The sequence below is a fragment of the Apis florea genome, unplaced genomic scaffold, assembly GCF_048593485.1.
Source record: "Apis florea isolate Af1SG1 unplaced genomic scaffold, ASM4859348v1 contig_2495_pilon, whole genome shotgun sequence".
Classification (NCBI taxonomy): Eukaryota; Metazoa; Arthropoda; class Insecta; order Hymenoptera; family Apidae; genus Apis; species Apis florea.
The window spans coordinates 436623-464567 of NW_028256595.1; the positions used below are offsets into that span (position 1 = coordinate 436623).

Genomic DNA, 27945 nt, shown 5'->3' on the forward strand with positions numbered 1-27945 from the left:
TGAGCGTTTCAAATTCAGTTCGAAGTTCAGAATGGTGATATCGATTCGAAATATGGAACTCGAGTTTTGATCGAGTCGCGCGATTTCGTAGAAATATCGGCACTAGTGCGTACGTAAGTATGTATGTATGTATGTATGTATGTATGTATAGAAACGATATTTAGATTCGATCGTCCGGCGATCGTTTCAGCTGTGATCTGGATCGCGTCACGCTTGATCTTTTGGCAAGTCGTGCGCGTGTTCACCCTCCGACGTACAAACGAATATCGCAGCATTCGGCCATTCATCCTCGCGCCTCGATTATTATATTCGCAACGTAGTTTGTACAATTATATACGAGTAATGATAATAATAGTAATAATAATAATCATAATAATAATAACAAAATAATAATAATAATAATAATAATAATTAATAATCAATAAGAAAGGTTCGTGTGTGCGTGCGTGTGTATGTGCGCGCGCGCATTGTGTGTATGTGTTTGTATAATATACATATATAACGATATATGTGTATATATATATGTAGCTATATATACATATATCGTTACAAAATATCGTAGCATACATACTCGTTTCATAATTCGCGGTAATAGTATTTTTTTTTTTTTGTCTCAGTTGATAAAAGTCTTCTCTGGTCCGAAAGAAGTTACAGATACTTAGGCACTTGTTATCTCATCTAGTAATCCATCGTACGAAGAGCAATAGTGAGTTCAATTTATATCCTAAACAACGGTAATCGAAGGAATAAGTTATTAAGAACGAGAGCAATAAGGATTAATCGTTCGCGACGAGTTTCTCTCTCATTTCTCACGTCATCGTCGTCGTCGTCATCGTCGTCGTTGTCGTCGTCATCGTCGTTGTCATCGTCGTTGTCATCGTCGTCGTGATAATGTTTGCGCGACGCGCCATACTCTCCCTCGAATCGGAAAGGATCGCGCACGATCGATTTCCTTTCCGAAAAATAATCGATTCCAATCCCCATCTCCCTTTCTTGGACGCGTGAACGCTCGTTGCTCTCGTTGCTTTTTTTATTGCTTGCGCCCGCGTTCATTTCTTTTCCACAATCACCCCTACCCGACCTCTCTCGTTCCCCTCTTCGTTACGCTTCGTTACACACGTAACGAGAGAAAGGGAACATCGAAGAGATCGCGGTCACTGTTTCGTTTCGCTCTTCGTTCTAGCCGCGACGATCGATCCGGGACGAAACTTGATCTCGTTCGACGAAGGTGAACGAGTTAGGAACACTAAGATCTATCGGCCGATGGACGCGTCGCTAAGACGGCGGTGGCTGCTGCTGCGTTGTTGTTGCTGCTGCTGCTGTTGTTGTTGCTGGATCGACGACGGATCCGAGGTCGTGGTCGCTTGTCCACCACCGCGATAATACGATCGATATTGTCGCGGCTGTCCGGACGATTGTTGCTCTTGCAAAGGTTGATACCCGATTCCCGTCGATTGGCTTGGCTGATAGGACGACGTCCATTGTTGGTCCATTCCCTGCTGCAATTGATAGGACAACGGTTGCCCGCGACGTTCCTGAAGGAGAAGCTGGTGAGCCGCTCGATCCATCTCTTCTCGCGTCATGTCCAACGCTTCCTGCATCTCTCGCGACGTGTACCTCACGAAATCCGGATCGCAGTACTTGCCCAATCCTTGTTCCACCAGAACCTTATGTGTCGAGGGGAGGAAGGAAGCGAGCTTGTTATTATACGGCCAGAGAGAGAGAGAAAGAAAAAAAGAAGATGCTTACCCGGCCGACTAGGCTCTCCGCGCTCCCTATCACCTCGAAATTGGGCTTCCGATCGGCTGGGCTGCCTGGCAAGCTGTGGGACAGGCGCTCTGCGCCGATGCTTCCGTTACTCTCTCCAGCCCAGGAAACTGATGAACGAGGAGAGTCGTGAAGGAATTAAGCTCGTCGCGGTACGCTCTGCCTCTACTAAACTTGATCTGAACAGCGGATTCGAACAGCCATAGCAGCCGAGCGGTTGCATGGTTAGTTGCGTCAAGCGGATTAGAAAAAAATCGAGATTGAAAGTCGAGCGGGCAGAACGCATGCTTCGAGCGAGCAGAGTAGTCATGCGATACACACACCCTTTACCCCGACCATGTCCCTCTTGTTGGAGTGTATCGGTGATGTATCGCTGGTGCATCGACGTAGTGATGGCGTGGTTGGCGTGCGATAAACGAAAGAAGATGGCGCGTCGACGCGACGTTGATTCGCATCGTTGAACGAAAGAAAAAGAAAGAAGAAAAAAAGAAATATGGAAGAACGAATGGAGACGACAATATACGGATCGACACGAACGCGGATGGAGAGAAAGAGTGGTGTGGTTCGGTGCGATAAGTTGGTGCGTATATTAGTCACCTCTGCCGTGGTAAGAGGCCCGATGCGACAGGCAGGAGGCGCAGATTCGGTCGTGTCGCGAGTCCACGTCGGCAAGGAAGCCGGCCACAGCGATCGCCTGGGTTTGGGCGAGCTTGAGGCCGTTGGCGACACTGCGCGCGAATCCGGTGCTCGCGGACGTGGTCGAGCTGCCCGACTGTCCACCACCACCTGTACCCTCCCGCTTTCGAAAACTAGAGGGCGCTGACTTGCCGACCAACGGATCGCGTCCACTCTGAACCCGGCACCGAGACGCTACCGCCAATTCCTGCCTCAGCGATCCTCCCCCTCCTCCTCCTCCCCCTCCACCAATCTTTTCCGAGTTGCTCCAACCGTTGCTAGACACTCCGGAACCTCTCGAGCCTGCCGAGCCTCTCGATCCACCGGATTCTTCGCTGTACTCGCTCGTCGTAGCCGACGAATCCCCAAACTCCTCGCGATCTATGGCTGCCGATGGATATTCGGACGGATATACCGATTACGTTATTGAATCGACCGCTTTCGATCGTTCAGAAGAGAAAGAAAAGAGAGAGAGAGAGAGAGAGAGAGAGAGAGAGAGAGAGAGAGAGAGAGAGAGAATGTGTTTATCCTTATTTACCATGATTACTCCAGACGGCACAATCGACGCAGCAACCCCTGGTCGCGTAACATCGTATCCCGTTGGAGGACGATCCGAGGCTGGGGCTGCTGGTTGCGGTCGACGTGTTGGTGCACGTGGCGATCGAGGTGGTCGCGCTGGCCGACTTGCCGGACGAGACTTGCGCGGAGTGCAGCAGCGGAGTGCCGGTGCTTGCAGGATCAATGGAGTGGGGTTGTGGTAGTGGTGGTGGTGATGGTGGTGGTGGTGGCGGTAGGTTCCTTCGGGGTGGTGGCGTCGGTGGCGTCAGCTGCCGCTCGATTCCGTCCTGTACACTGGTTCGAGCAGCCGCGACGAGGTCGACGCGCATTGGACGCACCGCGCGACACGGGCAACACCAAAGAACGGGTAAAAACCACTCTCTTAGTTAGTTACTGACTTACGACATGCCGGCGTACACAACCCTCGAGAACTCGTCCGGCTGCTCGACGATATCGCGACATGATGTTGCATCATGGTACAGTTAGATCTCTCTTTCTCTCTTTCAGAGAGTCGCGAGATCGTCGAGGGCCGGTGGTTGGTTAGTTAATTGGTTATTATTACGCATGCAAGCGCGCAAGCGAAGAGAAATGCTATTCGATCGAGTGAAAAAGAAGAAAAAAAGCAAACTATCGATAAATAATCCCACCATATCCCCCATAACGTCTCTTACCATATTCGTTATTCGGATGAAGGTAATTACCGCTACCTGGACCGCTGAAACGTACAATTCACCGATCACTGACAACGGTTTATAAACCTATCCCTATTTTCCCAGATTTTCTCTCTACTTTTCCACGCGGAATCCCCGTGAAAATCTAGAAATCTAGTAGCCGCGTATCTTCTACCGCGTTGTCGATTACCAACGATTATTGAACACCAACCAAACGAAACTCTTAACGACTATCCTCTCCACTTACTCGAGTACTTTGTAGGAAGTGTGGTGATAGGATTGTTGCTGGACGGGATTTCCGAACACGGCCAACGGTCTCAGCGGTATGCTCTCCTCGATACCGGTCAACTTAGGGTCGATCCCCATTTGGTTCATCGCGCTGTCGCTCAAACCGCTAAACACGTTATTTTTTTTTTTTTTTTTAATTCGATTTCCAATTGTTATATATATTTTTTCGATCGATCTCGTTTCATCGTCCTTACGAAAAACTAACCCTGCTACGTTCGGCACCACTTGATGAGATCTCGCGGTAATTTGATTCGATGGATCCCCACCACCTCTGTGGAACGACGAGTACGGCACGAAGTCGATGGAATTTGTCGGGGAAGCCTGCAAATTGAACAATCAATATCGATCGATCCGTTATTCCTTTTCAAGCGATCCTTTACCTTGCTCGTCGAGTTCACCTTCAACGATCTGGCCCGATTGAAACTGTGATGCCCTTTCCTCATACTCGACCAAACGCTGCCGAACAACGAATGATTCCTCTGTGAAGCAAGAAAAAAGAACGTTGAAGCCGAAGTTGAAGATCATTTTTATTTGAATATTCAAATATCTCCTATACCCTGTGCATAGGTTCCGGATTGTCGTCCAAAAGTTCTTCCAAATTCCCTGAAATGGCCCTCTTCAATTCGGGTCCGGCCTCGTGCAAAGTTCTTAGACCGGCCTTAGAACGAAAAATATCGAATTCAATTTTCGATTCAATTTCCAATTCTTGAAAAATAAGATTAAATTACCTGAAGCGTGACGGTATTGTGACACTCTTTGTCGCCGTCCTTCATTTCTTGCTCTTTCCGCTTCTTGAACCTTCTGAAGTAGTCTTGGATCAAAAATGTGGCGTAAAATTTACCAACGGTCACCTCGTCGTCGCCTGAAAACCGTCATCGTTCCATTAATATTTTTCCAACGATACATAGAAAGATTCATAGAAAGAACAGGTATGATAAAATACCGCCTGGAGGCGGGACCACTTGGTCCAGAAGTTTGGGACTGGTTCTTTTCCAAATTTTCTTGATCACCGCTCTCAGCTCGGCATTCGCGTCATCGATATTCCCCTCGGTTTTGATCCTTAACGAGGTTCTCACCACGGCGAACAGTGTCGCGTTGAACAGAACCGTACCGTCGCTGTTCAACGGCATGTTCATCGAGACTAGTCTCTGAAAAGAAGGGAGATATCGATGAAGAACGAAGGGTAGATTCCAACGATCGGGTTTAGCTCGAGATACCAACTTTACATGCGACGCGGTGAGGGCAGAGTTTACCGAAACCCAACGGCGGAGATATCTTTCTGAGAAGAGTGACCACGTCCAGATGCTTGATACGACCTTTGGCGTCGGGGTCGTACTCGGACCAGAGACGAATAAACTCGTCCAAATGGTGGGGACCCAGGATGGACCAATCTCTCGTCAAGTAATCGAAATTATCCATGATTACGGCGACGAACAGATTGATGATCTGAAATTGGTTAGGAGTCAATTTCGAGACGCGGTATTCGACATTAATAAATGTATATAAATAAATGTATACTTACGAGGAACGAGCATAAAACGTAGAAAGATATAAAGTAGGGAAATGCAATGTCGGATCCACAGCCATTTGTGTTGAGCGCTTCGTCGCTGTTCGGATCGCATTTTACTTTACCCGGTTGCACCGAACAGTCCATCATTATTTCCTGCCAAGATTCGCCTGTGCCATGAACCGTTGTTTTTAATCGTTCAAATTCGTTCAAATCTTTAAAAATCTGTCTAAAGAGTCACGTACCTGTAGCCGATCGAAACAGGACCAATACCGCTTGCGGGAACGATTGAAAATTGTTGTTTCGATTTATCGACGTCTCATCGTCGATCGCTATTTTTCCAAATACCTGAAAAAGATATTCCCTCTCTCTTTACTTTGCCTTTTTTCATTTCGTTAATTAATTGTAAAAAAATAATAAGATTCCACATTATTTTACCTGCATGCCTATCACGGCATAAATGAAAAATAGCATTATGATTAATAATGCTACGTAGGGCAGAGCTTGGAAAGATTTGATAAATGTCCAGAGAAGCGTTCTTATACCTTCCCCTCTGCTCAACAATTTGACTAGTCGCATCACTCGAAACAACCGGAAAAAATTGATGGAAATGATAGTCGAACCAGGCTGAAATCATAAGAGAATGTAATAAAAATCCCGTGGTGCAGGAACGAAACAAGAACGAGAATGCTCAAACGACGTACATTAACCTCGGAGTAGACGATGTCGATGAAACTTCCGAGAACTATGATGAAGTCGAAAACGTTCCAAGCGTCCCCGAAATAGTTCTGTAATCGAGCGATAATATTCGTCAGTCGCAAAATCGATCGAGGAAACGAGTCGAATTTCTAACCTTAAATCGAAAGGCCGCCAATTTAAAGATAAACTCGAGGGCAAACACCGCTGTGAAGATCATATTAAGAACGTCTAATGCTTGCGTGTAGATTTCCGGTTGTCGATAAAACTTCATCGCCAGGGTCACGGTGTTGATCATGATCAGAGTGAAAATGGTGTACTCGAACGGCTGAGATGTGACGAACCACCACACTTTGTACTGTATTCGATGCTTCGGTATGTATCTTCGTACTGGTTTCGCCTTTAACGCAAACTCGATGCAATTCCGCTGTCGAATCACATTGAAAACATTTGTACATTTATATCCGCATTTGTAACGCGCGTAATATATCGTATGTAGGTATACCTGTGACACGAGAGCCGGTTCGATTCGGCAAACTTACCTGATTTTTATCGAGCTCGCAGTTTTTGTACTCTTGCTCACCCTCGTTCTGGAAAGTGACAATAACGAAACCAACGAAGATGTTCACCATGAAGAATGCTATGATAATGATGTAAATGATGTAGTACGCGGCCACTATCGGTCGAAAATTATGAATTGGTCCATGATCCTCCTTGTTAGAGTCGATCGAGTAGTCTAGTAATCTGTTGAGAGAGAAAATGCTAAGCGGTGTGCACCGTATATGATAATTGTTCTCCACTTGTTCTCTATCGCTCCTCTAAGCTTTTGCACTCTTGCCTCTCACCGATCCAAACTTTCCCCTAATTAATTTCGAATCGCGCGATTCCCGTTTTCCAACAATCAACGGAGGAAGATACAACGCCGTATTTTATATGCGACAGAAGAAAGAAACTAGGTATTTGGTTACTTACGACGGCCAACCTTCGAACGTCGACACGGTGAAAAGCGTGAGCATCGCTTTCGCAACGTCGTCAAAATGGAAACGTTGCTGGCACCAATTTCTCTCCTTCATGATTGGCTTATTGATATTACCGTTCTCGAATTCGAGATACGTACCCCTGAAATTAATAACAAGTAACGAGCGATATTATTGGTTGTGTCGATCTCTTCTTACCATCTGATTGGTAGGAATCGTCGATGTTGCCGTTACTGGAAATTCGACAATAGGAAAGAAACGTTTACGTATATTCTAGTACTGTCGTAGTAGCGACGACACCGAACGATACCCACCAAGATTGAGGTTATGTGTTTGTTTGCAAGATAACTTACTGGCATTCCTCCTTGGTCATTTTCGATGCATCGGTACAATAGAAAAATTTTCCCTATACAACATAAAAATTCCATTAATGTGAAGCAGATCATCGCTATCAATTAAAGGCCTCGCGAAACGTTTTTCAAGCTTGCAAACGTATCGATACTCTTGATACGCGATTTCATTCGCACGTGTCTCGCTACTTTTCCTTCGCAAGATAGATCGAGAAAAGAATCGAGAATTTCTTCGAGTATCACGAGTATCGATAAATACAGCGTATCGTTAATTGGCCATTCTCAAAAGCAAAGTTGTTAGTGGCGAAGTAGTAGCAAGTGATCGAGCAAAGTAAAGGAAAGAACAAAGAGAAATTAAAGAGATGATGGATAAAGAAATAATATACGCATACAGGTATAGATCATTCCATTGAACGTGCACGATATATCTATACGTGTAAGATGTGGGTCGAGGTGCAGGCTGTATCGTTTGGCCTAGAATCGAGAGTCCAGAAAATCGTTCTCTCAGATTATTCGAACGAACGATCGATGAATATTTCGTATCGCGTCGAGCAATTGAGAAAACAAAACTCGTCGAAGCATCGCGACGTCGTGTCCAATTCGATGGCCTTTTCATCTTTATTCGCAGGAATTTTACTCGCGAGTAGACATTCGAACATCGAAGATCGATTATTCGACTTCGAGTTGGTTCACATTTTCGACGGAAATCCTACTTAAATCTATATCTATATTTGAAACGAGAGGCAAAGCGATTGCTTCAACACGAACGAAGTTCCGCATTACGATCCTTTCCTTTTCTTCCTTTCAAAAATAGGTTAAATTCCACATAAGATGTTCAGATCAGATTTGTTATCATCTTCTTTTTTTTTCTTGTTTTTTTTTTTTTTTTTTAAGCGAATTACTATCGGCACGAGAAATAACGAGTTTCATGCATTTTGGCTGGCGATGCTGGTTGGGGCTGCGCTTGGAAGCTACGTATACTCGAATCATCTACGATCATTTGCGCATTTTGCGATTGATGCACTGCTCATTCCGGGAACGATATTTATATTCTTCGAAGATGGCTAAAAGGATAGCTAAAAAGACTGTTTGCAAGTGCGATTGAATACAAAAAGAAAAAAAGGAATAGAAATAGAATTGAATCGGGGCAATTGAATGGAAGGTAAGTGAAGGTAACTCGTTGCTCTCTATAGTTTGCGCGTTCCACGAACATGCACTACGATCAAAGCTTCATTCTCACATTTATTAGAGAAACTTGCATGCCTATTCGTTAAACGTGTCTCTATCTTTTGTAGTTTGTGATTCGTAAGCATCGGTCGAGTGACGAGTGGCTCGATATTACTCTCGATCGACGTTTTAACCACGGCAGCCTAGATATGTTGGTGAAGCGTTAAATCGTTAACAGAGTGTTACCGTGCTCGAGGGTGTTATCGCATTCGCATCGTGTACGCAAGAGATTCTCCGCAAAGGGTAATATTGGCAGCAACTAAGTATGTATCGTCAACTAGGTTGATCGATCAACGTCCCAGTTTCATGTTCAACGTTTACGATCCTGGCTAACGCAACCGATAACGGTGAGCTAACGCGCAACAAGGATCATGTCGGCTATCAGTTGCCGATATTCTCCTTTGTAGAGTCGAGAAGAAGAATCGAGAAAAGAAAATAATCGAATCGGGTGAATTTCGGTGAACGTTATCGGATGTGCATTGCGCATCGCGAAATTCGGGGTTCGGCCGAACAGAGAAGAGAGGGTTAAAGAAAAAAAAAATAAGAAAGGCAATGCTCGAATTTTTTTACCCCGTATTTCGCGAAGGAAACGAATATTTCCCGATGGTGCGGATCTCGACAGCATTCAAAGCTTCCAAATTGTTGAACGCGAGGCTCGACCAAGAGCAAACAAATTGAACCGAGAGAGAGAGAAAAAAAAACAAGAAAGAACGAAAAAGAAAACGGTTCAAGTGATAATTCTAATGGTAACGGAGTAGAAGAAGATAGAAGAAGAAGAAGAAGTTAGTAAGTAGAGAAAGAAGAAGAAGAAGAAGAAGAAGAAGTAATAGAAGAAGAAGAAAAAAGAAGAAGATGTAGAAGAAGAAAAGAAAGAAACGAGAAAAGATGTAATTATAGATAGAAGAAGAAACAAGTTCTCGTTGGCTTAATATAAACTTTCTAAGTGGTGGTAGTTGGCTTTACCTTAAACAGCTGTACCCCGATAACAGCGAACATGAACTGTAGGAGATAGGTGACCAACATAATGTTGCCAATCGTTTTAATGGCGACAATCACACACTTGACTACGTACTTTTTACGTAGTTGGTTGAGGGCAGGTGAGCAGGGCGTACGAGCACAGCGGGGAACACAGGATCGTGAGATAGACAGACAGAAAGAGAAAACAAAGAAAATACAAAGTAGCATTAATCAAGGGTCCGGCTGGTTTCGCTCGCGGAGCTAGGTATTTTAAAAAAAAAAAAAAAAAAACGGAGGGCTTTGAGGTTTTTGGGCGTTGGCAATTGTTATTTGGCAAATGTTATTCACATTTCTCGATCGTCCCGCGTTTCGTTCCTTCGTTCGTTGCTCGCACCCCATCTTCCCTTAATTTTATCACTCTTTTTTTTTTCTCTATACCCTATTTTTTTTTTCGAATCGCGAGAAAAAATACCACGCTTTCTCATCTACCGTGCATCGAGCCGTGATTTTGATCAATTTTTTTTTTTTTTCTTTTTTTTCATTTTGCGAAAAGAAACGTATTTCTCAATGCCCCATATATATCTCTCTCAAAGACATTCCTGTGCTTTTTCATTTTTCTTTTTCTTTTTTTTTTTTTTTTTCCCCCATTTCTTTTCTGTCATCTTTTGTTAATTTTTTTTGCGTGCCTTTTCCTTATATATGTATATATATATATATATCTCTCTCTCTTTCTGTTCATAATCGTGAACTAAGCCCTCGCCATCCATCCAACCCACCAGTGCTCGATGTTTTTCCTCGGCAATGCACCTATGGGGCCTCGTATACGGGATAACGGTATTTTCCTCGTCGAATCTAATCTCTTCGAGATTAATTTTCATCGTGATTATCTCGCTTTTCGTCGTCGACGATCGAGTGAAATAATTCTCGCCTCTTATCGCGAATTTCGATCGCAATCTTCTTCGTTTACGACCGATCGTTGCCACATACGCTGTTATCGCTTTCACAATTATATTTAACCGTCAGAAAAGAGTGAAAAAGGGATAATTTTCCGACAACAGCGTATATGACGTATATTCGTACAAAAATTTGTTATTCCTTGAAGCGTGTTTGGTTGGAGTGTTTTCTTTTTTGTTTTCTTTTTATTTTTTTAGTTAATGGAAGCATTGTGTCTCAAATATTCGAGCAAAACCAAACTAGGAGGGACGTTCTTTTCTCGTTTTGACGACAGACAAATCTAGTTCGCTTGTTAAAAAGGAAAAAAAAAATGATTGTTAGTATCGCAAACATGTTATGTGCAACTAAACACCTCGCGTGATATTTCGTTCACGATATTCTACGGTGGTATATTCTACGTTCCGTTTCAACGTGTAACGTGTTCCCACTACCCATCACGTGACGCGGCGAAACTTCTCTCGAGCGTTTCAAAACAGCGCCAAGGACACGTGTTTCCACTCGAATTTCCTTCAACAAAATTAAAACGAAACTTCAAAACACGTATCCTTGGGAAACTTGAACGATCTTTCTTTACGAGTGGAAGGAAACGGCGAAGAAGAGTATTCGGCGGCGATTACGATTGGGATTGGTCGTTGTGCGAAATCGAATTGGATAGACAAGGATAACGATGTTGTGCAAACTCGATGCGCGCGTCTCTCACTGCTACGGTCTGCTTATCTCTAATTCGATCTAGCTCTAATTAATAAAACGAAGCAACGAAGGTGGAATTACTATGCTACTACGACTCGTCTAAATTGTTCTCTAAAGCTTTTTTTTTCTTCCCGTCTGTGCGTGTGTGTGTACATGTGTGCTTTTCAAATCTAACATTTTAATCCGAATCTAATCATCGAATTATCGAAACTACCAAACACGAATCTATGTACATTTATATATATATTATATATATATAAGGGGAAAGCGGATATTGTCCTTCCTAAACGTGTCCTCGAAAACGGAAACGGAAAAATCCTGCGGGTAGAGATCGAATGGAGAGTGGTGAATAATGCCGTGATGCTTCGTTTCGAGGCAATTGCAAGAGACATCATCTCGACGAAATTCTGGCCTGGAATCTCTGAAAAACGGTGTGTCCTTTCCTTCCTTTCCCTTTCCTTTCTCTCTGTGTTAATAATAGCGACACACCACTGCAACTGCTCAGCCGACACAAGCATGCAAATTTTTTTTTTTCAAACAAATTCTCTACTGTCCGATTTTTTTCAACCACGCAGCCTGCATCAATCTCTCTGTATATCGTGTCGTGTCGTGTCGTGTCGTGTCGTAACCGTGTCGTATCGGTGTCTCGATACACGCGTACGTGTTCGAACAACCGTTGTCGATTAAAATATCCTCTCTCTCTCTTTCTCTCTCCTCTCTCTTTCTCTCGCTTTCGCTCGTCCAAATAATCGACAAATTCAATTTTTCTCCCCCATTTTGCAAATGTTCGACAACGGTTCTTCTTTTCGTATCCGCGTATCTTCGATATTCAGTCTTCCAGCTATATATATATATATAGAAAGAGAGAGTCTCGAGCGACGAAATAAATGTGAAAAAAAAAGAAAAAAGGGAGAGGGAAAAGAGAGAGAGAGAGAGAGAGACAGAAAGAGAGATAGAAAGAGTGGAAAAGAGAGATAGAAAGATAAAGAGAGAGAAAGAGAGGAAAAGAGAGACAAAGAAAATCGTAAATGTCCCGACAAAGGAGAAATAAACAACGAAGATACGGAAGCTAAAGTCGAAAGACCAAAGACCATATTACGATATAAATTCTTGCGAAAAAAAGCCAACTTTTATAAAACTTTTGTTTCCTCCTTAAAAAATGGTGACAATATGTATACACATACACATATACATATATAGATAATATGTAAATGTAATATGTGCGATCTTCCATTCCGCCTCTATCTACGTACGTCGTTTTTTTTTTATTTTTTATTTTTTTTTTTTTTTTTTTTGAGAGCTACCATCTCATCTCCTCCCCGGTTACTCGTCTACTACGTATGTATGTATGAATATACGAAAAATGTTCGATACATTACTTTTCATCGGCATGCCGTAACATAGCATAATATACACATATATGTGGTATATAAAATATCCGCTGCTCGAAATGGAACAAAAAAAGATGAAAAGTGAGAAAAAGTTTGATCGTCGGATATATTTGCTTCATCTCTCCTGCTATGTTATGTTATCGCGATAAAAAAAAATATATCGTCAATCCGTCGATTATCGATGATCTCGAACGATCGTTCGAATCGTTATCTCGAACGTATCTCGCGCATGCGCGAAAGGAAACAAAAACCTCGCTGCGCGTTCTCTCTCGTTTGTCCCGAACGAACAGTTAGTTTTCTGTACAGATCACGGTAAGAATCCACGGATAGAAATCTGACACGCAGCGTTCATTTATTGCTCATCGTCGCAATCGCCCCGAAATAATTAATTGTGTCGAAACGTGGTGAAACGAGACTCGAAACGGCTCGATTAACAAATGCGAATCGGTATATAGACACGTTAAAGATATTGTCTCGCAATCTATCGTCCCGTAAACCGAAACGCGTTAAAAAAAACCGTTTAAAATAGTTGTCGCTAAAATCCGGGAAAATCGTTAACGATCGTTGGATGATATATATATATATATCGGTGGAAAGAAAGAAAAAACGTAGTAGATGGAAATGAAGAAATCAAGGTAATCCCAGTGATAGGTATCGGGGAGATAGTGTCGAGAGAAAAAACCCAATGAAGTTATATATACGCAAACAGCTCGTTTTTTCAGGGAAGGTACCCAAAGGTGCATCTGTCGGAAAAAAACAACGTCTGCTTCGTGCCCGCATCTCTCGACGATTATTCCTTCGTTCGTAATTCGTTATTGGCTAGAAAAATGACTGGCTTTTTCGAGATTGAAAGAAAAAAAAAAGACTCGGAATCGAAAAAAGTGGCGAATATAATCGTCGAAGAAAAATGTCGAGGGATGTCGAGCAAAGGCGTACCGAGGTGGTAGACGAATTGGTAGTAATAGTAGTAGATATAATAGTGAATTTGGTGATGGTGAATTATTTCGACGTTGCATCAAAACGTATGTGAGGTAATGAATGAACGAGAATGATAATAATATATGCATATACGTATATCGGATCGAAAGAGGGCGGTATAGGGGGGGGTCTGAGGGTCAAGAGGGGGGGGGGGTAACCGGATTTTTTTTTTTTTTTTGGTTGTATATTATGCCACTCTAACAGTACTACGAGAGAATGGTTGGAAGGAATGTCCCAGGACCTGATTAGTGTGCGGGGCCTGGCAATCCTACCTTGAACAGTTGTACGCCAACGACGGCGAACACGAACTGCAGGAGGCTGGTGACGAGGACTATGTTTCCGATAGTCTTTACCGCTACGATGACGCACTGTACTACGTGCTGGGTTCAACATTAATCATAATATAGATTCGCTCTTTTACAGAAATCAGATTACGTGTGCCGATTAATTTTTTTATTATTATTATTATTATTATTATTATTATTATCGTCGGACACCGCTCGTCTTTTTTTTCTTATTTTACTTTTTTTTTTTACTTTTTACGTCTCGTTTCTGTTTATTTTCTTTTTTTTTTTTACTTTTTTAATTTTTTTTTTTTACGTTTTTCGAATCGCAAAGGAAACGCAAAAATAAATAAAGAGGAAAGAGAAACGAATTATCGATCTGTCAGATGCGTAATTTTAAATTCCATTTTGTCCAATTGATTTCCTCTGCGACGCGAAAATTGAAACGCATAAGATGTATGCACACATTATTGCCGCGTTAATTTTTAAAAACCGCGACTTCGGTCGCCGAAAACCAAAAAAAAAAAGGAAAAAAAATTCTTCACTTCACTCGCGGAAACGTGTTGCATCTACATCGGGGCTGCGTATGCTACTATTATCCAGGTTCGTCCGTTTTTTTTTTTTTATAAACGCAAGAGGAAAAGAAAGATACCTTTAATCCCTTGGCACGATTGATGGCGCGTAGAGGCCTCAACACGCGCAGCACGCGAAGAACTTTGACGACGGAGAATGCCCCGGAACTGGAAACAGATGATGAAAACAAACAATAATTATATATATTATCCCCTCGGTCGAGGAAGAGAGATTCCCTTACCTGAAAGACATTGAGATCAGAGAGGAGCACACGACCAGAAGATCGAGCAAGTTGAACGCCGATCGGCAGAATGCACCCTCGTGTATAATGAAACCGTAGGAGATCATCTTTAAACAGATCTCGATCGTGAATACAGTGGTGAAGAAATAGTCGAACTTCTGCAAAACCTACGAGCAACGAAAACACGATGGTGAACCGGTTGATTCGAGGAACGATCGTCTCTCCCTCTCTTTCTCTCTCTCTCTCTCTCTTACCAAGTTTCTGGGGGAGGAGGCGCGTAAAGGATCCTCGGCCGCCAGCATAGCCGAGGATATCATGATGCACACGAGGATCACGTTGCCGAAGTAGCTGTGATTGCACAGCCAGTGGCAGAATATTCGAATTCTGAAACAGTGGAGGGGAGAAGGGATGAAAAGAATTGAAAATTATTCAGAGAAATCAGAGAACATCGAGTAGAGGAGGAGCATATTTGTACCTGTTCGTTTGCGAGAAAATGAAGAAAGCCGAACCGGCCGGAATCGGTTGTTTCTTGGTGGCCATGTTAAATTCGGACATCCTTCGCGGCCTGGCAGACACTCCTTGCTCCGTCCCATCGTCTGGATCGATAATTTTCGTTACGAAGGATACGATTTGGTAAATAAAGATATATATATTTGAAAGAAAAAAAAAAAGAAGAAGAAATTAACCGTGCATCTCATTGTGCTCCACCTCCTCCTCCTCCTCCACCTCCTCGTCCGATTCTATGTTCAATCGTACCTTGGCGTGAGTATTCATGTCGTCGCTTTTCTCCGACCTGCATTTCATTTAATTGCAAATATTATAACTCGCGAGGCTGATCGATCCATTTAAAAAGTGTATATATAAACAGTGTTTATAAAAATGTGGGACGTATGTCTGATAAGGCTTCTGAATATATAAGGGTGAAAAATATTTCAAGACAGGAATTTTTATTCCAATTATCAAGAAAATCATGTACTAAAACTATCGACAAGTTCAGATTCGTATGTACGAAAAACTTGTCGGGCGAAAGATTACGAAAATCTGTTCGAGAAATATGTATACGGCGAGTGTATATTTGAGAATAAAATAATTTGTAAAAAATTACTCAGCGAAACTATATAAGATATATCTCTGTATAAATAAAAGTTAAATTTTTTTTTTCCATAAATAATTTTAGATGTGTTAGACTGTAAAGTCTGATTTATTAATTAGATATATTTCAGAAATCTTTCAGAAATATATGGGAAAAATGAAGTTTTGGTTTTTTATGTTTATAATTGAATAATAAATTAACCATTATCTATGTTAAATCATAAAAACTTTTTTAAGCATATTTTGACCGAGCGCGGTAGGAATAGGTATACGAGAACTGTCGGTAAGTTTAGTGTTAAGTTATAAGCATTTGTATTATAGATAGAACGAGAACGTTCAGCTGAGGCTGTGCGACAGTACCGTATTGCAATGTCGCTTGCGTAGCGGAGCCCCTCGATGAAAATAAATATATTGACGTTTTTTTGTATACAATTGATTATTTGAAACGAATTTCAATATAAGATAATATATAATATACATAAATATCGATTAAAAAAATTTTAATTATGCAAATTAAAATCTATCTATATTAGTTATTTAATAGAAATTTACCTCAAACAAATCAATAGCAAATTCCATGGTATTTGGAATTATATATGACGAATCTTATGGGAGTGTATTTTGCTTCTAGATAGATTTCGATAAGTAGGCAGATCATGAGCGTCATACAACGATTCAACTATGAATTCAAATAATATGTTTGTAATAAGGAGTTACATAATATTACATTACACTAAAATTTATTTGAAATAATCAATTGTACATGAAAAAGTATCGGTATATTTACTTTCATCGAGGGGCACCGCTACGCAAGCGACATTGCAATACGCACACCCCTGATCGTTCTCGCTCTTTCGTTGTCTCGCTCTATCTAATACAAACTTAAAATGCTTATAACTCTTTAATCAAGCCTTATCGGACAGGTGTATATGAACTTTTTTTATCGTTTTGATGTCTAGAATCCACCCTCCAAAGGTGTCCCACATTTTTATAAACATATATTGTGTACGTATAATACAAAGCTTACGTTTCAGTATCGACAGCTGCCTCGTAATCCTCCATCGTCTCGTTCGGATCGTGTTCAAGATCGGTCCCGCCACCTTCGTCCTCGGCCCCGGTTCCCTCGCCACCGTCATCGCCTTGTTCCCCGCTATCTTTGTCCCTGGTCGGCGAGGCGCTGTGAGATTTATTTTTCTCCGCCTGGAAATGAACCGATGGATCGAAATTTTATCGAAAAGCGAAGATGAATATTTTTTTTTTCTTTCTCTTTCTTTCGTTAGAACGGAACAAGTTCGATCTCGCGTTTATTCAAGACGATTTTAGCGGGGAAGACGTTGACTCGATGACCCTATTTAAACTGAAATGAGAAACGTCGTCCCATGGATCGCGATAAATTTGACATCGAAGGAGGCATCGAAGCATAATCGACCCCTCGAGGTTATTACTCGAGTGTTATTATCGATTTTTCATTAGTTTATCGAAAAATCACGAACGATTAAACTTTTAGCGCGAAGCTGTACAGGGGCCGTGATGAAACTTGGCAATAGGCTCGAGAATGATGATGATGATGACAACGCTCTCCCTTCTTCATCCTTGCTACGACTTTCACGTACGAATTATTCTATATATATATATATATATGGAACTTTTATCACGAAATATTGTGACAGGCAGTCTGATGGGATGAACAGAAGAGTTGACAATGATGGAGGGAACGTTTCCAGATACGTAATTGTTTTAATTTCCAAGTATCGGTATTCGATTGCGGTGACCTCGATTTTACGTGCGTACTTTGTATCTAACTCGTAGTTGGGAGCGTCCAAGCGTATCGCGATTAAAGAAGATGACATAGTTTTCATCGATCGGTTAAACGGTCAATTAAAAATCACGAAATGAATAGATACGGTGGTTCGAATATGTCGTTAAGATTTTAAATCGCTCTTCTCGAACAGATTAAACTAATCGGATAACTGATCGACCAATCTATCTATTAGGTAATTTATAAAATAGGATTATCGTGGACATCCCGTAGCAAATAGCCATATTTCTTGCTTTAATTTTTTCTTTATAATAATTTCTGTTTCTTTAGAATTCCAATTCTCATAGTGCAGTTTATTGTACATTATTCAAAGCTTTCTAAGTTGAATGCTTGCTACTTTTTTGCTGCATCTGCATCACGATATTTTATGCGATTATATAAGAGTTAACAAATATTTGTACATTTATATATTTTTTATTCTGTACTAATTAAACCCAACATTAATTTCTTTTGTATATTTAGTCACATATTTTACGTTATACACATTTTTAGTGAGAAAACAAATAAAAAGCAATATTGTCATCTAAAAATTAAATCTCCGTAATAAAAACTGTGAAAGAATAATTTTGTCCAGTCAGCTTGTATTATTCGAACCAACGAGAAATTAACCTTTCTTTTTTCAATTAATCCTTTTTCTTCAACTCCAACTAAAACCTGGAAAATTTGTCCGGCAAATAAAAAGTGGAAAATAGTTGTGGACGAGGAATAATGGTCTCACGTAGGACGATTAAAGCGAAGGAAACTATCCGTGGAGTGTAATTAAAAATATTTCCATCGCGTGGAAACGACCTAGATACACAACACGCCCGTAATTATGACACGTCGAATATTTCGCAAGGTATAAGGTTTAAGACGCGTATAGAAAAAGAGGTGATAAAAAGTCGAAGCAGGCGTCAAGGATGGCGTCAGCGTCGGCGAGGATGGCGTCGCGGCGTCGTCCATGATTACGAACGCCTCCTCCTCCCTCGATTCGAATCCCTCTTTGAGAGATGATAAAACGACCGGCGTTCTAATTTTCTTCGATACCTAATACTAACTAAACGCAAACGAGCAAACGATCCTCCTGTCGAACGGTTGTTCGGATTAAATAAAATAATAAACACGGCATGATTTCAATTTGATTTTTCGTGAAATTATTTTCAACCGATACAACATTTTAATAACACGTTCGTCGTTACCCAGCGTGAAGTTGAGCTTCTCTGATCCAACGGTAAATATATGATGTGCTCAGATGATAAATCCTAAAAATCGATAATATTGCATAAATTATTCCTAAATTTCCAAAAATTTCTTTTTTTTTCCACTTTCATTTATTGCAATGAGAAATTAATTTAAATCTTGGAAGAATTAAAATATAAAACTTAACCAAAAAATCAAGATAAATATTGATATAAAATTGGATCACCACTTCTTATTGAATCAAAAAATGATTAAAATTTCGATCGAATAATAATATAGTAATAGCACTACCAGCTAAAACTAATATAATTAATAAAATAGCCGTAATAAATACTGATCATGGAAATAATAAAATTTGTTTATAATTTAATGAAAAATTTTTTATTGTTATAATAGTTACTATTAAGTTTAATGAATCATATCTCACTGTCGAAAGCCTGAACGTAAACTGAAATAGTTTTAATATTTTTATTTTGTATATTTTAAAATAAAATTTAGTTAGGGTATACTTATATATATTTATCAGTTCTTAATTTTCATTAACCTGTAATTCTGAATCAATTGTTCTTAACATTTTTACTTTTACTTTTTCGCTCCTTACTTCGACCGTTTCAACGTTCTAAGACTTTCTAAAGTTGATTTTAAGTATTCTGGTCTGAATATAAGTCTCTGATTGGCTGTCAACCAACTTCAATTCAGTTCTGTATTATCGGCGGAAATTCGTAACAACACCCTCCTACGTTACTGCGTACGAGATAATTTTAGATTTAAAATTGTATAAAAGATGATTCGCTAACAGATCATACTTGTCCCACTTTTTTGTTTCTATTCTTCTTAAATTTCAAATTCTATGATTCCAATTTTATATTTTATATTTATATTTCACTGCTTGTTCCATTAAATTTCTTTTAAAATTCCGCTTTAACCTTTTGCACTCGTATGTCATCATATATAGTCGCTATCCTACATTCTATTATTATACATATATTTACATTAATAAAATATGGATGACGAACGTGTTAATAATAATAATAATTTGTAGGATTAATTGAAATATAATTGTATACTATATATAAAATAGAACTTAAGAATTTGAAGAAAAAAAATTTTTTTTTTCTTTTTGGAAACGAAAAAAAAAAAAGAATCGCTCACCTCTTCCTCGGCTTCCTTTTCGATGGCAGTTAACGATTCGGCGTCCGCAAGGTTGTCAACAGCGATAGCCAAGAACACGTTCAGCAGGATATCTGCGATATGTCTTTGGTCAAGGAATAGTTTAACGGTTTTTTTTTTTCTCTATCACCCTCCGTATACTTTTTGCTCGAAGAAGAAAGGATACAATTACCGCATATAAAGAGAATGATGAAGTAGAAACAGGCGAGCATGCCGAAGCTCGAAACACCGCCGTACGCTCTGATCCCATCGTACATAACGGCGTTCCAATCTTCGCCGGTTAGTATCTACAGAGTCGAACATAGAGAGAGAGGGGATGAGAATACGACACGTGCAAGGTTAAAGATGTAAACAGAGTTGGGCAGTGAAAAGGTAGAACTAAAGAACTAAAAATGTCGAATAAAGTTGCTTTAACACCTAGACTTTGAGACGCACCATACGGTTCAGGAATAATATAAAAAATATATATTTATTAAAATATTTCAATAATCAAAAAACTGAATTTCATTAGAACACTTAAAACAATATTGTTCATTTTTTTTTTTACTCTGCCTACTCTAACTTGCTGTTATAAATATTAAAAATTTGATATTAATGTGAAACCTTCTTTTTCACGATATATCTAATGATCTGGTAAAGTGTGATTCGAAGTATGGATATAAATACATAATCCTACATCATTTCTTATTTCGTAATGCGTTTTTTTGTTCTCAGATTTTTCCTATATTTTTCACGGAATATGTAACAACGAAATCAGCATTCAATTCACTTTCGTCTAAGAATTGAGATAAGATTTATCGGAATAATTATCGATAAAATTTTCAGGGCGCCTCACAGGCGGCTACAGTAGCCTAGGGGTTGAGTGATTACTTTTCGCACAATCTTTGTAATTATTATTACGTTTCGATCGAAATTAAAATTAAATTCAAATGACTTTATTCGTAACACTTCGACTATTCAAATTTTTCCCGTCACTGGTTATAAGGAAAGATAGAAAATTACCTGAAAGACGGTCAGCAAACTTTGCCAGAAACTGTCGAAATTGTGACGAGGTTTGTTCTCTAAAACGTTAAAATTGAATTTTCCGCCAAACACCTGTGAAAAAAATAAAAAGAAAAAGAAAAAAAAATATGTTTTGACGAAATAATTAATCAATAATAAAAAAATTAATATTAATAAAAATAATTAATTAAAATCTAAAAACTATGAAGATTGTATTACGATTATATCATACCTGCATACCCAGAAGGGCAAAGATCACGATAAAAAGGAAGAGCAGAAGCAACAGAGACGCGATCGATTGTATAGAGTTTAAAAGGGAAGCCACCAAATTCGACAACGACCTCCAATATCTACAAGATTGAATAACTTAAATCGAATATATGTAATATATTATCGTATATAGTATACATCGAATATATATATAATTCGTGATTAAAAACAAGGATTGAAAAAAAATTTATTTCGAAGAGGGAGAGAAAAAGAAACTTACTCACTTTGTCACTTTAAATACCCTGAGTAACCGGACGCAACGGAGAACGGAAACGCCGAGCGGTGGCATCACGTGAGTATTCGTGAGGATCATCTCGGTGATCGAGCCGATCACGACGAAACAATCGAAACGATTGAACAACGAGACAAAGTAACCCTGGAGTTAACGAGATAAAGAAAAACAGAGATTTTTTTCGTCGATCGAGATGGAACGATGATCGTTTTAAAAATTCGCGCGAAAACTTACTTGGAATCCTAAGCTATACATTTTCAGCATCATTTCCATGGAAAACAACGCGATGAAAAACATATTGGTGATTTCTGTGTGAACCGAAAAAAAAAAGAAGAAAAATAATATATCTTATCATGTGTACATATATATATATCGTATCGTGGATATATATAGAAGAGATATATAAAATTCGATTTATAGTTTCCATACCTTGAAAATCGTCCAACCAATGAGGTTGATTGTAGTGCTCGGTCGCAAGGACGCCGGTATTCAGGAAAACCAACACTATGATCAACCAATAGAAAACTTGCGACTTAACGGCTTTCCTGCAGGCCCTCCTCATCCTTCTGTTCACTCTGTGAATTTTCGTTACGCGCGATAAAAGTGTAAACGATACAAAACACTTTACTCTTCTCAATTCTCTTGTCTTAATGTCTTCGCACTCCAGGCGAACCAACATATAATAAAATATAACTTAAAATAAAACTTTTATATTTTGATATTTTACGTATAAAGAAAGAAAATTTGTCGAATATTAAAGTCTATATTGTTGTTGTTTCGCGTGAAGTTTTAATAATAAAGTAATTACCAAGTTGCGTCCTCGGTTCGTCAGGTATCAAGTTTCGCGATGAAATGTCGTTACAAACAACTTACAACAACATGTGCTCTCACATTCACTATATACTATTCTCATTTTTCATCTTTTTGTACTACATCTCTATTTTTTTTCTCTCTATCGTCAATTTCTTAACAAATAGAAATAATTTCGTTATTCAACTCGAAACTCAGAAACTTTGAAAATAATATTTCTATTGCCATTGATCGTCGAAACTAACCAGTGATCCGTGGATCACGGTCTAATTTGAGATAAAAAAATCTAACCGTTCGATAGTATTAGGGTGTCCCATAAGTTTCTTTCTTTCTTTTCTTTTTTTTTTTTGATACGAAATAAATACATTTGCATCTTAATCAGTGAAAATCTATATATATGTATATATTATCTTTTATTTATTTATTTTATTTTATATATACACATTTAAGCAGAAACTAAAAAAAAAAAACATTGTAACAAGAATCTCTCGAATGTAATACTAATGTAAATATATGTATTTATAATAATGAAATGTAAGATAGACGACTGAAAAATATTTCATAAACGGCTAATAAGTAAGCCTGAATGTTTATATAAATATAGCCACTAAAAACTCATTCCCATCGAAAGAAACTTATGGAACACCCTGATATTATTCTATAAGATTATACGCTTTATAAGATTATAAGTAAAGAAAAAATTAAACTAAATAAATACCGCCGCCGTTGGAGCGCAAAGAGTTGATCACAAATGCAAATACGAACGAAAGTGAAAAATTCGATCCTCTTACCTATCGAAATCCAGCTTTTTCCTTCTCCACAGAGATTCCTGTTGCACCCCTTCCTCGTCACCCTCCAATTGGTCCGTGCTCTCCATTTCGCTCTGTTGTTTCGCTGCAATAAAGTCGATTTTATCGATTTTTCTCCTCCTCCTCGATTCCTTTTCTTTTTACTCAAAGGAGTACGCACTCTTCCCGTCCTGCATTTTCGGCTCGTCGGTCTCCGGCTCGATGTCCTCCGCCTGCGTGATCCAGTCCAGATAACCTCTCAGATCGTCCTCGATCTGCTGTTTCTCCCTCAATTTGTGAAAGTCGCCCCTCGCCTTCGCCTTCTCCCTCTCCTTTGAGAACTCGCTGATGGTTAAAAAAATAAACGAAATTTTCGAATTCATGGATTTTCAGGGGTGAATAATTTCAATCTTGCCAGAGAATCGATACACTCACCCGGACAGAACACCGAGAATCAGATTCATAACGAAGAAAGCCCCAAGTATGACCATGGAGATGAAATAAATCCACTGCCACGAGCTTCCCATCGCGTCCTCGATCTGGGAAATGGGAGGGAAGAGTGTTTGAGAATGTTTGCAACAGGTCACGGATCGATCCTCCGCCACCACCACTCACGTTGTAAAGCACTTCGGTCCAGCCCTCGAGGGTGACGCATTGGAAGACGGTCAACATGGCCAGGCCGAAGTTGTCGAAATTCGTGATGCCCCAATTCGGCCCCTCCCAAAATTGCTTGCTGCAATAATAGTCGGATCCCACGTTGTCGCACTGGTAGCCGCCCGGCCCGCAAGGAACTGGATCGTCCATGATCGCATCTGTGAAAATTTCCACGATTGGAAAATATGGAAAAATTTTTTTTTTTTTTTTTTCATCAACGGTGATGGTGACTTTGATCTATATTACTAATATTATGATATAAGATATAAAATTCAGGATCACTTTTTCCTCTAAATTAATATAAATAGAGCTTCGTTTTATTTTATAATAATATGTATATTTATATTAGACGAGATATACAGACGAGAATTTTAATTTAGCAGCGTTTATAGATTATGTTTCACCTTGAGATGAAATATCATATTGAGGAGCAACAGCGATTACAAATTTATTATATATCCTTATATTGGCGATACAATTGAATCTGAAAGCTCTCGCGTCATAGGTACGTTGGACAGGTAATTGGCAAAATTCTCGTGAATCAGCTGTTTACCACGAAGAGATGCTGGCAGGCTAAGAATAATTAGAAACGGTGTCACTTTTGCCGCGGGTGAATCATATCTAAAAGAGCGGCGATGCAAATTCAAAGCGGGGAAGATTTGGACGAGGTTAATAAGGTTAATAAGGGGGGAGGAGCCCCCTCCCCCCGATTCGAAATTCGATTTTTCGATATCATACTCACCGGTCATATTGTGCCTGCACGTTTTGTGCATCTTGCCGGAGAAGAGCTCGAGGCCGATGATGGCGTAAATAATGATGACGAACAGAACGAGGAGAGCGATGTGGAGGAGGGGTATCATCGCTCTTAAAATAGAGTTTAGGACCACTTGCAGACCTGCACACACAGAGATCGACACACCCATTCGTCACGTCTCGTTTTTTTTCCCTATTCCCTTCGTCTCGCGGACGCGTAATTATCTGTCTCTTTCGCGCGCGCGCGCGATTTTACGATCTTACTTGGTACTCCTGAAACCAGCCTGAGAGGTCGTAGCACCCGAAATGCCCTTAACGCTTTCACGTCGAATCCTTCCTTCATCAGCACGGATAACACCGTGCTCACCATTCTGTAAAATAAAATATCAAATCCGATCGTTTTTCGTTCCTTAGATTAGAAAAATTCGATTGGAAACGATTCACTTTTATATTTATATAAAATGAATAAAACTTCTGTGAAGAATCTTCGCAAGATTTGAAATTTACGAATTTCGAATCGAATCAATTTTACTCTCACGTATCTTAGTTCGAGTTTTATCTTATATATTGATCGTTGAAAATCGATTTTACTTACCCTATCACTACTATCGAGAAATCTAATATGTTCCAGCCGTTTCGAAGATAAGCCCCGGGGTGAGCCACGAAGCCGTAAGCGATGATCTTCATAACGCACTCGACCGTAAAAATCACAAGAAATATATACTCTATTTTTTCCTGAAACATAGAGAAAGAGAGTAGCGACACGCGAGATACATTGCTCCCTTCGATGTCACCAACCAATCGTCATCAACCAACTTGAACCGTGCTCGATTCAATCCCCTAAATAATTCCGAAGAGAAAGTCTTCCGTTCGTCTGTTTATTTGCCTGTCGTTTCAATCCCTTTTCGATTTCGTGTCTCAAACAGTCGCTATTGTACGATATAGTAACGGGAGATAGAGATACGTATACGTATACTAGTCTCCACTTATGCCGCGTGCGAATTATCAATGGCCGATCAACACCGTTTCACACCCACTTGTCCGTTGTACGCTGTTCTTGGCACACGTTGGAATGAATATCGGAGTGGAGAGGACCCGTGACGTAAATTTTCCAACGGAAGAGGGAAAATCCTTCCTTAAATAACGAGAGAATTGAAATTCTCGTCGCGTTCAATGATCCGTCACGAATCAACGAACAACGTTGTAGAAGGTTTCGAAGAATATTAAAAAAAATTGCGTTTATGTTTACGAATTTTTCTGCGAAATTTCATAAAAAGAGAAGAAGAAGAAGAAGAAAAAGAAATGCGGCTAGTTGGCTGGCGTTCGTCCGTCGAGAAGTTTTTTCTTATATCTCTCAATAGCCTTGAAACGAAACTTTACGCCTCTCGAACGTATCGAATGTTTTTTGCCAAAGTTTCCGGGCTGACGCGGCGCGCAACCGTTTTACTATCTCTCTCTCTCTCTCTCTCTCTCTCTCTCTCTCTCTCTCTCTCTCTCTGGCTGCGGTAAACCCGTGGAAAAAGGCCAACGGTTTTTGGTAAAACGTTTTATACTTCGTCTCGAAGGCTAGGTCTTAACGTATTATCCATCCGAGGGAGAACCTTTTATCCATTTTCCAGAACACGGGCTCGTTAGTTTCGATTCTATCCAAGCTTGAATTTCGAACCCTCGAATTCTCGTACAACGCTCTTTCGACAAATTATCCTCGATCGTTTTTTTTCCTCTCTTTCAACGATCGAACGCTTTTCTTTCTTCTTCTTCTTCTTCTTCTTCTTCTTCTTTTAATAAATTAATTTCGCGCTTTTCGATCGAGTAGTGATCGATAAAAAAAAAAAAGGAAAAAAAAAGAAATACGAGCATTGTAAAGAGAAAACGTTAAAATTGATGGTCTGCGAACCGGAACACACAATCGCTACGAAAAACAAATGGCATGGTACATAAAGGTATGGTCTTTTCGTTCAAATTGTACATATATATATGTACACATTGTGTACTACGTGAATCATATTTTCCAATAATAGCGAGGAACGCGATAGATGGCGATGTTAGGAAGATTGAGCAATTATCGAAGTTTCACCTCGAATAAGTTTCATGCCATCAACCCTATCTCTTGGACATGGTGTTTATTCATCGATAATCCCGTGCTAGTTCGACGAACGGATCCGTTATTCCTATTACCTTCTTTATTATTAGGTTAATCGAAGTTCCTTGGACGAAGTTGGATCAACGATATTTTCGTAGTTAAATCGTGGTCGAAAGAGAAAAAAAAAAAAAAAAAGAGAAGAGAGAAATCGTTGGATCGTCAAACGGAGTTTCTTACGTTAGAAATTTTTTCTAAATCCTCCAAAGAAGAGACACGAGAATACACCGCAAAGCTGTCGCGTGTAGCGTCTCGAGCGGAATTTTTCAACGGTTAACAACAACGAAGGGGAAAGGGAGGGGAGAACAGATTAGAAGAGAAAGCGGTTCACTTACCAAATATTGGTTGGTCAAATTAGAATCGCCGTAGGGATACGGTGTGTAGACCGCAAGGGCGATGCAGTTGGCGAATATCGTCATGAGAATAAGCCACTCGAAAGGTCTGAAAAGTTGCGCGTGAACGCGAAACGATCTAGTTAAGGAAAATGGGAGGGAAAAAAAAAAAAAAAAAAGAAAAAACAAGAAGCGATCTCGGTCTATTCCGCGTTATGAGAAAACTTTTTTCTTCCACTTTTATTCCCCCCCCCCCTCCCCCCCTCCATCCAATCTTTACCGCATATAACCGATACGAGCGTTTCCCTTAATTCGAACGATTTTTTAAATACGAGACTAAAATGCGAGAAAAAATTATAAAAAAAAAAACTTTTTCTCGCGATAGTCGCATTGCGGATTAATCATATATCGTACATATTTACATATTTTTACGTGAAATTCCACTTTATAACGAAGATGAAAAAATAAAGAAGATCGAGCACGATCGATAAAGGATAGATTGTTCTATTACTACCACGTGAAAGAGGAAGAGATTGAACGCCTTTCTTTCCGGTAAAAAGAAAAAAGGATACTTCCATTCGACGACGTCGATGCACATTTTTCGAAGGGGATTCTTAAGGGGTAAACAAAAGAGGGTCCTGTTTGGTCTGTCGGGCGGCGCTTTACCACCTCTGCGAGCCGGCCTTTTGGTAGCAGATTTGGCCGCGGCGGCAGCAGCGGCGGCGGCGGCAGCGGCACCTGTGCTGGTCCCAAGAGTCTGCCCCGTCTGAGACTGCGCGGTGGCGGCCTGCTGTCCGTCCTGGCCAGTTTCGGGATTCCGGCCAAGGATGGGGGGGGTCGCGGCAGTCGGCTGGGCCCCCGCCAGCTCAGGGGGGCCCAACCCCGAGCCCCCATCCCCCCCCGCGCTCATCGGTCCCTCC

The 27945-nt window shown here is 40.2% G+C and overlaps 1 protein-coding gene across 1 annotated transcript; it reads right to left on the reverse strand.

The window, feature by feature from the left end:
• Positions 1-393: 393 nt before the first annotated feature.
• Positions 394-27935, reverse strand: Ca-alpha1D (Ca[2+]-channel protein alpha[[1]] subunit D). The gene is made up of 43 exons (XM_086906843.1): positions 27598-27935; positions 27029-27134; positions 25149-25288; positions 24818-24924; positions 24543-24695; positions 23762-23958; positions 23582-23685; positions 23328-23491; positions 23150-23252; positions 21978-22123; positions 21783-21856; positions 21541-21692; positions 21279-21396; positions 21047-21139; positions 20217-20331; positions 20027-20118; positions 16904-17076; positions 15471-15577; positions 15260-15380; positions 15039-15168; positions 14785-14951; positions 14623-14710; positions 13959-14066; positions 9680-9787; positions 7493-7545; positions 7135-7281; positions 6705-6906; positions 6320-6589; positions 6171-6254; positions 5905-6093; positions 5712-5814; positions 5482-5636; positions 5181-5405; positions 4903-5107; positions 4688-4821; positions 4516-4617; positions 4340-4438; positions 4165-4280; positions 3919-4065; positions 2981-3294; positions 2365-2829; positions 1750-1877; positions 394-1667 (listed from the first exon to the last, which is right to left on the reverse strand). Exons 1-43 carry the CDS (start codon positions 27933-27935, stop codon positions 1254-1256), a joined length of 6756 nt encoding a protein of 2251 aa, XP_086762969.1. The 3' UTR covers positions 394-1253.
• Between the last annotated feature and the right edge of the window lie 10 nt (positions 27936-27945).

Coding starts and splice junctions, on each gene's coding strand:
- Ca-alpha1D (XM_086906843.1), bottom strand. CDS start 27,935: ATGAGCGCGGGGGGGGATGGGGGCTCGGGGTTGGGCCCCCCTGAGCTG. Junction 24,696..24,817: donor GCTGGTTTCAGGAGTACCAA/GTAAGATCGTAA, acceptor CTGTGTGTGCAG/GTCTGCAAGTGGTCCTAAAC. Junction 6,907..7,134: donor ACGTTCGAAGGTTGGCCGTC/GTAAGTAACCAA, acceptor CTCTCTCAACAG/ATTACTAGACTACTCGATCG.